The 14,176-nt window shown below is 43.4% G+C and overlaps 1 protein-coding gene across 1 annotated transcript; it reads right to left on the bottom strand.

The window, feature by feature from the left end:
- Window positions 1–9,217: 9,217 nt before the first annotated feature.
- Window positions 9,218–13,260, bottom strand: LOC118230295 (rho-related GTP-binding protein RhoV-like). The gene is made up of 3 exons (XM_035423168.1): window positions 12,850–13,260; window positions 12,418–12,476; window positions 9,218–11,313 (listed from the first exon to the last, which is right to left on the bottom strand). Exons 1-3 carry the CDS (start codon window positions 13,256–13,258, stop codon window positions 10,873–10,875), a joined length of 909 nt encoding a protein of 302 aa, XP_035279059.1. The 5' UTR covers window positions 13,259–13,260; the 3' UTR covers window positions 9,218–10,872.
- Window positions 13,261–14,176: the final 916 nt, after the last annotated feature.

Below are 14,176 nucleotides of genomic sequence, written 5' to 3'. Positions count from 1 at the left end.
CAGCTGTAAAGTCCCCTGCGGTCCATGCATTAAAAGAGCTGTTCAGTTGAACATCATGTCACTGTTTGCTTTCTCTGTGTATTCAGTCTAAAATGCTTCCACACCCATATTTTAACAGAGCATTTATTTGACCTGTACCAGATAGGCGACAGCATAAGTTATTGCTTTCCTACATATAACACATTGTACATTTGTATGTAGGGTCCATGTCACTGAAATGCATATGGTACTGTGAATTTACAAAACGTTGTTAGGCCGAGAGCACACGCAATTAAGATTTTAATGGTTGTGCGACAGATCAGTAGCCTATATTTCTTTCTCTCAGTAGAACACTGTGTTACTCTGGTGCTGAGAACTGAGTGATTGATGTGTCATACTCCTGGCTTGCCAATTGAAAACGATGTTTATTTTTCCGTCGCGACAATTTCATCATCGCAGTTTTTGCTGTCCCCATGGCTCTTCGCGTCGCACGTATTCCAGGGCCGTGGAACATGCAGCGAAGCGTTCAGGTACCCCAATTGCATCACAGGCTCCCGGCGCACCCGCCCCCCGTTTATTGATAACATGTAAGGAACGTGTTCAACGTAAAGCATGGGAACCTGCGAACAAGAGACAGGTCACCAGACCAGTGATTCGTAGCGTGCTGCAGCAGGCCCTTTGGATGTCTCCCAGACCCACACTCACTTTCAGACTGGCTCGTGAAGCGTACAGCCTACTGTCACCGATTCATGGGAAAACCGCAAAGTAGGCCGGGTAAACACGACTACGCGCCAGCGCTGCTTTCCCATTGGTCGGGGCGGCCCCCGCTCTAGTCCCGGCCCGGGTCTGAGGGGCGCCCGGCGGTCGCCGGAGGTGCCCTGGCTCTTCCTCCGTTCGCTGCGCGGGGTGCCGGGCCGCAAACACCTCGCCTGGTTTCACAACACGGCGGCACGCGCGTGCAGAGCAGGGTGAGAACGAGGCCACTCCCTGATTCCCAGGAGAGAACCTTCCCACACGTGACCGCCCCTACCCAGCCGCGGCAAATCAACCCCTGTGACACTCTGCGGGATTCGAGCCGGGATAAGTACTCCTGATCCTGTCCTGCGATTCAGGCTAAGTGAGCAGCGCTCACTGACAACATCGCTAGTTGCCAAGTGTCCTATTACACTGGAACAGATTTGCCACCGATAGCTCAGTTAGTTTGAAGGAATCCTCACCCTCATAAATTACAGACCTTCCTGCGTGAAGAAGAGTGGGACCTGAGGATAGCAGTCTTGCCATTATTACTGTGTCACAGCTCTTGCAGTTGCAATGATATATAGTCAACTGCTGTTGTCAAAAAGATAGAGTATTGAATGTTAGAAGCAATAGCCAGTCAGATTTTGCGCCATCATGAGACAACTACCCGTTATGATACACAGGTGATGAGCGGTACAATGAACAGGTAATATCTCATGCCTAGACTATTGCAATCCAATTCACTCTGGTCCCTGTTTACACTACTGAGCCCCTGCAGCTAATACTGAGCGCAGCCACATGACTTGTCTTCAGTCTTCCCAAGCATGTTCATGTCAGACCCCTCCTCCTCTCACTTCACTGGCTACCTGTTACAGCTCACATCAAGTTAAAAACCTGAATGGTAGCCCACAGAGAGCCTTCCTCTAATTCTGATTGACACAGCTGTGAATGAAGGGCCACAACAGACTATTTCAAATGACGTAAAACAGGAGGTGACAATACAGTGCTCTCCAAAAGTATGGGAATGGTAAAGTAAAATTTGTTGATTGCTGTATACTTTAGGCTATATGCTATATACTTGGATTTGAAAAGATAAATATGAGACAGAAGTGCTGACAGTGTATATGTTTTTAAATGGGGAGGGGGGACACGACACAAAACAGCAGTTTCTGTAAAATTAACTATACTTTTGTCTCACATTCATCTTTTGATCGCCTAATGCCTTAAGTATTATAACAAAACGAATAACTTTCATTATAACGTTCCACTACTTTTTGGAGGGTACTGTAGTCGCACAGTGAATTGAAATTAGACAGCTGTGTGAATGGTTAGAATGATTAAAATATTTTTGCAAGAGAAACCTGTTCAAGAGGCAGCAGCCACGCATGCATTTCCATTACAAATGTAAGTTTAAAAAAATGGCAGTATTAAAGCCATGGCACGTGAAGACTGAGAGATTAAGAACATTCCTCAGTTACGATATTTTAAATCTTGACTTTGAATTAATTCTCCGATATGAAACAGTCAACAACATTCAATTTGTTCAGTAACATGTTCCATGACCATAGAGCATAATAATGAAAAGCAGGTTTTCAATGTCAGTATTAGACTTGAATGTAACAGGAGCGTGTGGTGCAGTCGTAGTGCCTCATTGTCCGTATGCCATAGACTATGGCCGAGTCTATGGCACGTGAACGATCATGAACCGCTGAGACTTTAACAAATCCAGCAGTGCAAATCTGCAAAAGATTCCAGGTGAATATTATTTTACAGATCAGTATGAAGAGGTAAAAATGAGGTAATGATGTGGTGTCGACCTCCAGTCACCTGAACACTGTCTAGAGTATGGGGATCCTGACACAGAAACAAAACAGAGGCACAAATCCACTAGAATGTGGTATCAAGGTTGAAAGGTTCACCCAGAAACATCAAAAATGTATTTTACTGTCTGCATGCAAGTTTCTCTGGAGTTACTTGAAATAGATTTTCTTGCTTAAGAATGCAAAACCTAGAATGCCCTAATACCGACAACAGTAAAGCCAGCAGGTCTTCAAAAACTTCTGTAAATATATGAAATATTCTTAATTGAACACAATAAATGAAAGTGAAAACAATAAACTGAATTATTTATTTATTTATTTATATTATTTTATTTATTTATTTTTAAATCTCAGATAGCGAACTTTCTATGCTGTGTCATTGTACAAATAGTATTTGTGTGTGACAGTGGCTTGTTTGATCGTCCTGCCCACTGAGGGTCATGTACACAGAGAGTTTTCTGCACTCTCATTAATGTTGGGGAATATGGGGCAGCAGAATGGCAGGAGAGGCCTCTGGCAGGTGTTCGCGATCCACCCGAGCTTCTCCCATTGGACGATCTCCAAAGCATCCGTCACTTTCCAGTTTGCATATGCAGACCGAATTAAACCTTCCAACTTTGCATTTGTTCCGGCCGTGCAATTTCCCTGCGCAAAAAGCCCTTTGGTGTTGGAAAGCAGATGAAAAGCAGGAGCAGATCACCTGAAGCGTGTAGAGAGCTAGAGCTTTGCTTTTGCCCTTATCCCTGGAGAAGAGTGGGGCTGTTACAGAGAAGCGCACGGTGTCCGTTGTAACGGCCTTTATTAGACGTTTCGGTGCTTTTACCACCGTTGTTTATCTGCGGGTCCTGTTCCCCCCCCCCACCCCCACCCCCCACCCACCCACCTCCTCGCCAATGGAAACGATCTTAGTCTGTAACCGAAACTGCGGATCGTTGCATCTTGGAGCTGACGGCGGCAGTAATATGGAGGCATGTCATGACACGTCGGTAAAGCTGGAGGCGTGGCCAGCGAGATGTCAGAAAAACATAAGCATGTAATATTATTAGTGTATACAGTAGCTCTGAATTGTGCCAGTTTCTGAAGTAGCAGATTATTTGTGTTTGTGTCTGACTGACGAGCTTGATTATCAAGGTCATTCTGCCATGCAAACCATTGCAGACCATCAAACAGATGCTTCAGGATAAGCAAATTTTACTTAAACATTTACATGAAAAACATGTATTGTAACATCTGAATGATAACAATATATATTTTTTAAAGTATAGCATAAAGTTCCCATTTATATTCAAAAACATATTGCGACGTGTAACAAAATCACACACACAGTTCTATATAAGTACACACACCTCCATGTCTGTGCTTATGGTATGGTATATATGGTAAACTGCCACCAGAATTCTCTAACCAGAACTTGAAAGGTCTGCAAATGTACTTGTTTACCCCCTATTTGTTTGTGTTTGTTTTTGCCCTGTATTATATCCCATCACTGCAAGGTCCTTCGTCAGCTCTGGAGGACTCAGATTAATACACACATGCAGTGACGTAGGTTTTGTTTGAACATTAAGGAGGGGGGACACATTAAGCAGGGGGTCTGGGGGTCCTCCCCCACAAATTTTGAGTGTCAAACACTTCATTTCCTGCATTTTGATGAATTTTTATGCACCAAATTTGTGCCTTTTCTGCATCAATTTATGGTGGAAATTCTTCTTTCATGTTTTTATTGGGAGGGACAAATGCAAATGTTCTAAATATTGAGAGGGATGTATCCCCTGCGTCCCCCCCAAAATCTACGCCTATGCACACATGCGCTGAAGCGTGCTAGTGTATGACGGTTGAGGTCACAGGGGCTTGCGCACTCAGGCTGACTGCAGGCACCAGGCTATGGTGGCTATGGTCTGATCAGTGTTAATGACTAGTGTTATACTCACAAAGCGGGAGCTGTGATTTAGCATTACACACACTTCCTGGGCACACCGACACAGACAGTGTAATGCTGAATTAATGAATCGCAAAATCATAAACAGTGTTTGATGTTGACTGTTTTTTTTTAAACCTGGTTATAAACATAACAGCATGAGCTTCCCAGCTCTGTGTCCTCTGGCGATAACTGTAACTGTCAACAGGGGTGACCTGCCCCACAGACCACATCTGTCACTAGCCTGGGAACCTGTCAGTCAGGTGACATCAGTGAAACTCAGCGAAACTGCGAAACTACGAAACTGGAGGCGAGCCAGCGGTGGTTAACGTCTCCCGGGTGCTGGGAACAGGACAGCCTGCCGTCTGGGAGGAAAGAAAAAAAAAAGAAAAAAATAAAGACAAAGGGTGACTAACCGCTGAGAGAGAGGGAAGCGCCGCACCTTCATGGGAAACTGCACCTGTCAGGTGAGCCCTGCATTATGTTGTTCAACGGGCATCTCGATGCTAAGCGCTATCACTGCTGGGTGCACTTATTCCTTTGTGCTGCCAAGCCTGCGTGACATCATCACCACGAGCACTGTAAGTCTGTACTAGGGACACCCTGTTACCCCTTTTTTACTGGAATATTTGAGCTGAGCCATGTTTGACCCAAGACCTGACCTGGTGGGCACAACTCATTGTTTTGCTCTATAGTCTGTTGGCCTCTAGCAACCATACACGTCTGTGGCTATGAGTAGCTACTTTATTTCTAGTGTTGTTCTTTCCTTCAAAAAGAAGCATACATTTGGTGACACAGACATGCAGTGCTGACTGATGTAGGCTTCGTAGGTTTCAAATGATCACCAGACAAAATAAAGGACGGGTTTTAGTTTTACTATAAAACTATTCCTTGCTTTGTGTTCAGAAATATTTGCACTGTGTGCGCTATCTTCAAGAATGTAAATATAGCCTAAACCTGTGGAATAAATTATCAGTTCAGTTCAAGATAATCAGGGATAAATATTTCCAGGGTTAAGAAAATCCCTGATTTTAATTAACGGCAAGGGGATTTATTTTTCCTACAGTATCATGTCAGCATCATGTTAGCATCTGACTTCAGGCAAAACCAGGTCTCACTGGCTTGGACTATATTTGAATAAGTCCAAAAGCTCCAGTAGGGATTCAGCACGGGTCCAGCTCGGCCCATATATCCATCTATTATCTAATAACCCTGGTCAGGGTCACGGGGGGTGCTGGAGTCTATCTCAGCATTCATTGGGCGAGAGGCAGAAATACACCCAGGGCAGGTCACCAGTCCATCGCAGGGCACGCATGCACATACGCACACTAGGGACAATTTAGACTCTCCAATGAACCTAACCTGCATGCGCCCACATGGACACCATGCAAACTCCACACAGAAAGGCCCAGGCCGGGATTCGAACAAAGTGCCCTCTTGCTGTGAGGTAACAGTGCTACCCACTGCACTACCATGACGCCTCAGGTCACACATGCCAGTGCAAAAGGGGCATATGTGTGCAGCGGGGAAACAGCAGACACAAAGTGGGTGAGGCAGTGAGATCCGTGTAGAGGTCCAGTTTCCCATGAAGGCACAGTGCTTCACTCACTCAGTGATTTCTCAGTTTCTCTGTGCCACCACTGCTGTGCTGAGAGCAGTGCGATTCTGCACTTCAGAAACACTGAATGAACCTCATGTGATGCAGCTGTAAATGCAATTATCTGGATTCACTGCTCCTAATTGACCGCTGCAAGAAGAAATAAAATATCAGATGTCAGCGATTCATCTTTTTTTAAAATTTGAACTGTTTAGCTAAAGACCTGTTTGCACTGTTCAGAGTACTCGTTTAATGAACAAAGAGTTGGCGAGCTGATTTGTTTTTGAACAATTTAATTGTTTTCAAGCCCACCAGCTTCAATTATTCACTGGGTGATTTTTAAAAATTACATATTAACGTTTTTGGAAGTGGGGAAAAATGGAAATTACAATATTTAGCAGGAGCATTTAGTGAGATATATACATAGCAGGTTAACACCATGACATCTGACTTAGTCCATAAAACATGGAATGCAGAGAAAACATAATATAAACACAAACTTTGGACAGCAGATCTTTTTCATTTTGTACAGTCAATCACAATACAGGAGATTTCTGTACACTCCCTGGGTGAACAATGGTTACGATTTTTCAATATATCCTGTTCTACTGTGTCTGTGTGCGTGTGGGTGAACATTTTGTGTGTGTGAGTGAGAGAGAGAGAGAGAGAGAGAGAGAAAGAGAGAGTGTGTGTGCGTGCGCACGTATGTACAATTACACGTTTATGAGTAAGTGAGAATGCATGGGTGAGTATGGGTGGTCACATTTGAGCCACTTAAATCACAGGAAAATTGTGCATTGTGTTTGAATGACAGCCAGTGTATCTGCCTTGTGTTAGACCAAGCAATTTTCTCCAATACATGTATGCTTCGATCATGCAGTATGTGACTACACCAAAGCTAATAATTTAGTAGGATGTGCCACCTGAAGTGATGTGTTTTAATATAAATATGATTTAATTTTAGGCTGAATGACAACACAGGCTTTCTTTTGTTAGTAATACCCCAGACACAATGGGTTTGTCCCCCTAGTGTGAGGGAGTTGGCGCTGCCATGTTGAATAAATTGAAAGAGATGACTCATCGCCTGTCACCTTCATGTGCTCCTCTTCCCACAGGTCCCAGAAAACAGGATCTGCTTTTCCAGGACCGATCTTTAAGACGTGTGAATGGGCAGGAAGTAATGAGCTCAGTGAACAGAATGGGCATTCCAGGTTAGGTAAAGATCAGAGGATCTGTGGAGATGCCATGCCGTTTCATTTAACCTAGGGGAGTGTGAACAGAAATTATACCATCATTTTGGTTCTCTGACTTTGCAGGGTTTGAGGCCTGTAAAATGTTGGAAGCTCAAAATTTAAGAGGGGAGGGGTCAAACAAATGATTTTCATCTTCCATTGATGAAAAGGCAAGTGACGGGAAACCCATTGTGATGGGCTGTATTTGCACGCCAAGGTAAACAATGGTGAAACCAGTTAGAGGCACATTGGGTAATTCTGTGACAAGAGTCCTTTCTAATTCTAACATTTAATGCAAATGTGAGATGTGACATGATATCCAAATAGATTTATCTCAACAAAAGATGTCTTGCAGTCGAGATAACTAATATTCTTTACCAAAATGTCATATTTTATTGAATAAATAGTGGTTGCTGTACAGGGCAACCATAGAACCTGCTTACCATGAAGATGACCTTACACTATAAGGAAGGTCTTCTAGATTAAAGATTATAGCCAAGTTTTTAAAAGACTGATACCAAAATAATTTCACAATGCACAAATGCTCCTGTGACTTACGAGCTGTTTTTAAAGTTTATAATTCTGGTCACAACAAATTGTATCTGGCGGCAGTGTAGTACAATGGTAAGGAGCTGGTCTTGTAATCTAAAGGTCACAACTTTGATTCCCAGGTAGGACATTGTACACTTAAGCAAGGTACTTAACCTGCATCGATTCAGTATATGTCCAGCTGTATAAATGGATGTAGAACAAGAAGTTGTGTCTGGATAAGAGTGTCTGCTAAATGCCTGTAATGTAATGTATCTGACATCTCCGCTGACTCAGCCAGGGTGGTCAGAGACTGGGGGAGGATTTGTGTGTTACACAAGCTGTGTAAAATTCACACATTACGCAAGCAATGAGTTGCCTTTGCTCTGTGTCAGTTGATTGCGAGACTTCTAGATTTTTCTTTCACCACATTTATTTTAATATCAATCAGTGCTTCTGAAAGGTCACCATGTACATCATGCTGCAGGTGGACAATTGCAAAGGTAGTTCATTTAGAGCAGCTTGTGTACTCAAGCGTGTAGTGCCAACCTCCACTCAGTCTATCAGGGGCCTGTTGCATCCATCCTAGCCATGACTAATAGCGCAGCATATCACTGTAAAAGCAGCAATGACCATTTCTATTTTGCATTAATGACTTTATGAATATGACTGTGCACAGAAACATGGTGTGAGAGAAAGGCATTTTCTCTTAAAGATGTCCAAAAAAAAAAAAAGAATAAACCTTTATATATATCCACTCACCGTCCACTTCATTAGGTCCACCTGTTCAACTGCAAACTGCACCCGTTAACGCAAATATCTAATCAGCCAATCACATGGCAGCAACTAAATGCATTTAGGCACGTAGACATGGTCAAGACGATCTGCTGAAGTTCAAACCAAGCATCAGAATGGGGAAGAAAGGTGATTTAAGTGACTTTGAACGTGGCATGGTTGTTGGTGCCAGACTGGCTGGTTTGAGTATTTCAGAAACTGCTGATCTACTGGGATTTTCACGCACAACCATCTCTAGGGTTTACAGAGAATGGTCCAAAAAAGAGAAAATATCCAGTGAGCGGCAGTTCTCTGGGTGAAAATGCCTTGTTGATGGCAGAGGTCAGAGGAGAATAACTCAAATAACCACTTGTTACAACCGAGGTATGCAGAAGAGCATCTCTGAACGCACACCACGTCAAACCTTGAAGCAGATGGGCTACAGCAGCAGAAGACCACACCAGGTACCACTCCTGTCACCTAATGAAGTGGCCGGCGAGTGTATATAAACCAGTAAATTAGCATGGCTTCTATAACAAAATTATTTTTATACCAAAAACAACTTCTTTGAAATGCTTGCTAACAGTTACAGAGACAATGGTTTGTTGAAAGAAAGAAAAAAAGAAAATCAATAGTAATTTCATGATTTATTGTTCAATGTTTCATTGTACAAACACCTCTCAAAGTGACATACGTGTACTATGGGTAGGGTCAAAATATCACACAAACAAAAACAATCTGCATCAGAAACACCTCAGCATTTGTAACTTGCAGTGAAGTGAAGTGGTCCCATGTTTGCAAAGTATATAACTTCTGAAAAGATAAAACTTGTATAAAACTGTTAAAAACAAACAGCACTGGATTCTTAAGCAGCATCAAAAAAGCTTCCACAAGAAGCATAAAAACAGCATTTGCATACAGATATAGGATAGTGCGTTTCTCTGTGGTGCTGACAAGATTGTCTACAGATGAAACATATTTGGGGTTCAAAATGTAATAAATGTAAAAATCAGTGGCTCAAAAAGCTTTTCTTTCACTGGCCCTGTGTGAATGTTGACTCTTGTAGGATTAGCCTGGGAAGTCCGTGCATGACGATCTCTTGCCTGATCCAGCCCTGCACACTATTTGCTCAGAGATTATCATTGCTAGAGTGCTGCTAATTTATGCAGAGCCGCGTTTACCGAACCGGTTTTGGTCGGACAGGAAAACCCCTTACCGACAGATACATGAATTAGAGGGTACAGTGAGCCCTCCGTACGAATAGAATGTGGGGGTGGGATTAAACAGATCAGTTGAGAGCGTCTCGGCCATTGACTCTCGGAGGCAGAAAACCTGGCACCTCTGGTTAACTCTTACATATGAAAGACTTGGTCTGGCCTAACAGCAGTGAGTAGACTGTGAATGAGCCAGCATCGGCCTATTGTTTTGAGGGCCTCTGTTCTCACAGTCGGGCAATAGGCAGCAATCCAGGCAATGCAAATTCAGAGGTGGTGCTCTAAACTGAATATTTAAGGCCAGACCGATGCACCCATTCAAGTGGCACAGACTCCGCATTGAATCCACACCGTCTCACCTGAGGTCGGGTTTTCAGATATCAGCCGCTGTAATGATAGGCCATTCCAAATCCACGGCCCTTCTTTGTTGACACACCAAATCATCAACATGCAGATGACGTTTGCATCATGAAGATGGGAGTCAATCAAGCTATTCTGCAATGAGTTCATTTGCACTCAGTCCACTCCACAAACAAACAGACCATCACTGGTGGAGCAAAAGAAAGTACCTCCCCCACATGCTCTTTGTCCAATCGGAATCCGGCATTTACAAAGCCGTAACCGTCCTGCCACAAACGGTGGAGCTTTCCAGCAACACCCCCGTCCTTCACAGAGAGAATTTTTAAATATCAGGTGCTGCAATGATAGGCCATTCCAAATCCATGCCCCTTCTTTGTTGGCACACCAAATCATCAACATGCAGATGACGTTTGCATCATGAAGATGGGAATCAATCAAGGTATTCTGAAATTAGTTCATTTACACTCAGTCCACTCCACAAACAAACAGACCATCACTGATGGAGCAAAAGAAAGTACCTCCCCCACATGCTCTTTGTCCAATCAAAATCCAGCATTTACAAAATCATAACAGTTCTGCCACAAACGGTGGAGCTTCTCAGCACACACAGCACACGTCCTGTCCTTCACAGAGAGAAGACTGGGCCAGAGCCCTCCCTCACAATGGCTCCAACACCTCAATAAATTAGCGTTTTTGATTTGCATCCACCGCCGCCTCAAACAAAACAGAAGAACTTCCTCCAGCCGTACTTGGAGAACGCTTTGGAGCGCCTCGAGAGCCTCTTCTTGGTCTTCCGGGCCTTGTGCTTGATGGCGGCGAAAATGGCGGTGTCGAAGGCCTCCTTCAGGTTCTTCTGCGTCAGTGCCGAGCACTCCACGTAGCCCGCCGCCCGGATCTTGTCCGCCACACCACGAGCGCTCGAGCCCAGGACGGGCTTGACCCCCTGGCCGTCCAGGTCGATCAGGACGTTGACGTCGAACCGCAGGTCCGACTGCGTGCCCACGAGGACGATGGGCGAGGAGGGGTTGCGGGCTCGGATCTCCGGGACCCAGACCTTGGTGACGTTCTGAAAGGAGGCGGGGTTCACAACGCTGAAGCAGAGGATGAAGACGTCGATGTGGGCGTAGGACAGCGAGCGGAAGCCGTCAAACTCCTCCTGAGGACCGAGGAAAGCGAGTCTGTTGCGTGCACACTTTAGATGTTCATTTCTCTAAACAACCCAACTTTTCACTGATTACAGCAAAAGAGGCAAATGCACTTATTGATTAACCCACAACAGTAGTCCTACTTACTGAGAGACCCTTTTCATGATTTAAACAGAAGTCAAATAATTTATTTCCCTTTAGATTGACTAACAAAATGACTTCTTAAATGAGTGGGTAAAACAAATAGATGTTTACAAAGGGAAAAACAAACAAACATACAAACATATACACACATGCATAAAGTTAAATGCAAAAGTATAACAGTGACACAGTTTTTTTGGCTCTGCACTCAGAACTGTATCTGAAATAAAACAATAAATATGAGTGCAGACTGTCAGCTCTAATTTAAGGGTATTTACATACATATCAGGCGATCCATGTAGGAATTACAGCCCTTTTTATGGGACCAAAAAGTCATGGGTCAATTGGCAATAATTGGGTTCCCTGCAAGATGCAAATCACTGGTAAGCCTCAAGAGCAGAATGGGCAGGTCGGAGTCTGCTAAAAACTCAATTAAAATCTGATGAGTATTAACCAGTACCAAAGTGACAGAAAGAGAAAAAAGTGTGGAGAAAGAGAAGGAACTGCTCATGATCCAATGCACCCCCCTCACCTGTAAAACATGGTGGAGGTAGTGTTATGGCTTTTGGACATGTATGACTGCCACTGGAACTGGCTCACCCCAGAAACAAACAGGAACTGAAGATAGCTGCAGTACAGACTCGCCAGAGCATCACCAGGGAAAATTTTACTCCCATAAAATGGGGGACTATGTATAAAAAAGGGCTGTAATTCCTACACTGATCACCTAATATGGATGCAAATACCTTCAAATTAAAGCTGATAGTCTGCACCTCAACATCATATTCACGGCTTCATTGCAAATCCAATGCGCTGGAGTACAGAGCCAAAACAACAAAAACTGTCACAGTCCCAATGCTTTTGCATTTAACTGTATATATCTTCATTGCAGTCCCAAGATGGTCTCGGGACAGTCTCAGATTAGTGTACGGATACACAATGTTTTCGAACTGAAAAAGATCAAGTATTCTCACCTGTCCTGCAGTGTCCATTAGTTGTATTCGTACAGGCATTCCATCCACTTGGACCAGTACTGTGGGAGACCATGCACACTTATTTTAACAAGCATATATAAACCATGCACACATATTTTATACAAGCATTAATATCACATGCATTTGTTTACAATGCATTTGCAATTAATGTCACTAGACGGTATTTGCCACAGTAAAATATTTACAGCCAATGTTTTTTTCTAAATGGAGAAGGAAGAAACAAAGCATGACTTGTTTGCGAGTATAGCCTAGACTTTCGGCAAACAAACCCAGTAGCCTAACCGGAGATGATAGCATCAGACAAGACAGACATAGCGTCCATCCTCATTAACTTAATAACGCTTTAAACCACCGCTAAATCATGGGCATTTATGTAATATTATATTGTATTTTGGAATTAGAGGCATTTACCTGAAAAGACGTCAAAAGCCGTCTGCCGATATTCCGTGGGGTACCCATTTGTGGTGTAACTCACAATCATACTCGTTTTTCCGACTGCACCATCCCCAACTAACATACAGGTGAGGACCGGCTCCAAACTCTCGTCCTGTGACCCGCAGACAGATGGTATCCGTGTCTCTTCGCAATGGTATTCCATTCGTGGCGGCATTTCACCGGTAAAATTAAGGTCGAGGTGCAAACGCTGTACACATGAGCACACGTCCAGGAGAGCAATGAGTTTGGAAATGTGCGATGCTGCCCTGCTGCTTAGGTTAGGCCAGTGATCCTCGTATGACCATGGATTACAGCTGCGCTTGAACTGAGTCTCAAACCCCGCCCGTTTCCATTTCCCTCCCCTCCAACAGGTAATCATTTGCATAGCCGCCCCCTGCCATCACACACCTCGCGCTGCTGAGTGTTCCTTGATTAGCCTACCTCTGTGTCCTCGTGGCCGAGTGAAGACTGGCAGTTGTATAACCTAGTTTTTTTTTCTTTCTTTTTCTTTTTTTCTGATCAACAGAAAGTTGTTACGGCCTATATCCTATCCAAATGTATAGCTTGTGAAATGTATGTAGGCCTAATGCTCATTGGTAACTATACGTCTTCTTTATTTATAGGTCAATAGGCGTTTAGTGTAAAATTAATTGCGTTTCGCATTGCATACCTATTGTACTCAAGGTTACCTATACAGTTTTTCAGTTGCTTGAAAACTTGTTAAATTTGGGAAAAACTTACTGAAGACACAAAGCGCGCATTTGCAAATAGGCTGTTGCAAATAGGGTACATTGCATGACATAAAAACCAATTTTTTAAATTTATTTCAGACACAAATATATAGATGAAGCTGACGGAATAGCCTATAATTTCCGGGTTTTTGTAAGGGACTGCAGCTGCGTGGTGATAACGCCTGTTCGATGGATGCACACAACATGCGGCCTACACCACGTTGTTCTGGGACTTCAGGTTGCTCCTTGTCCGTTGATTATTTATTTATTTATTTATTTATTTATTTATTTATTGTCATGATCCACAATGATGGCACCGACGTCATTTGATGTCAGTAACTCTTGGGAAACCTTTCCGACCTTATGAGCAAACTTTTTACCTACAAAAGTTCATTAGGCTAGCCTATGTCTTGAAATAGGCTTCGTCCCCTTGCATGATTTGGGACTGATTGATCAGTTAAGAATTGTATGCTGTTGCACTGACTGAAACGATTATCATACATTCCGAAAATCACTTTCAGTAGAAAACAATGTGTGAAAACAATAATTATTGAACAAAATCACGGACATGT

This window comes from Anguilla anguilla, chromosome 6, assembly GCF_013347855.1.
Source record: "Anguilla anguilla isolate fAngAng1 chromosome 6, fAngAng1.pri, whole genome shotgun sequence".
NCBI lineage: Eukaryota > Metazoa > Chordata > Actinopteri > Anguilliformes > Anguillidae > Anguilla > Anguilla anguilla.
Note: the sequence above shows the minus strand (reverse complement) of the source record. Positions and strands in the feature narration are given on the sequence as shown.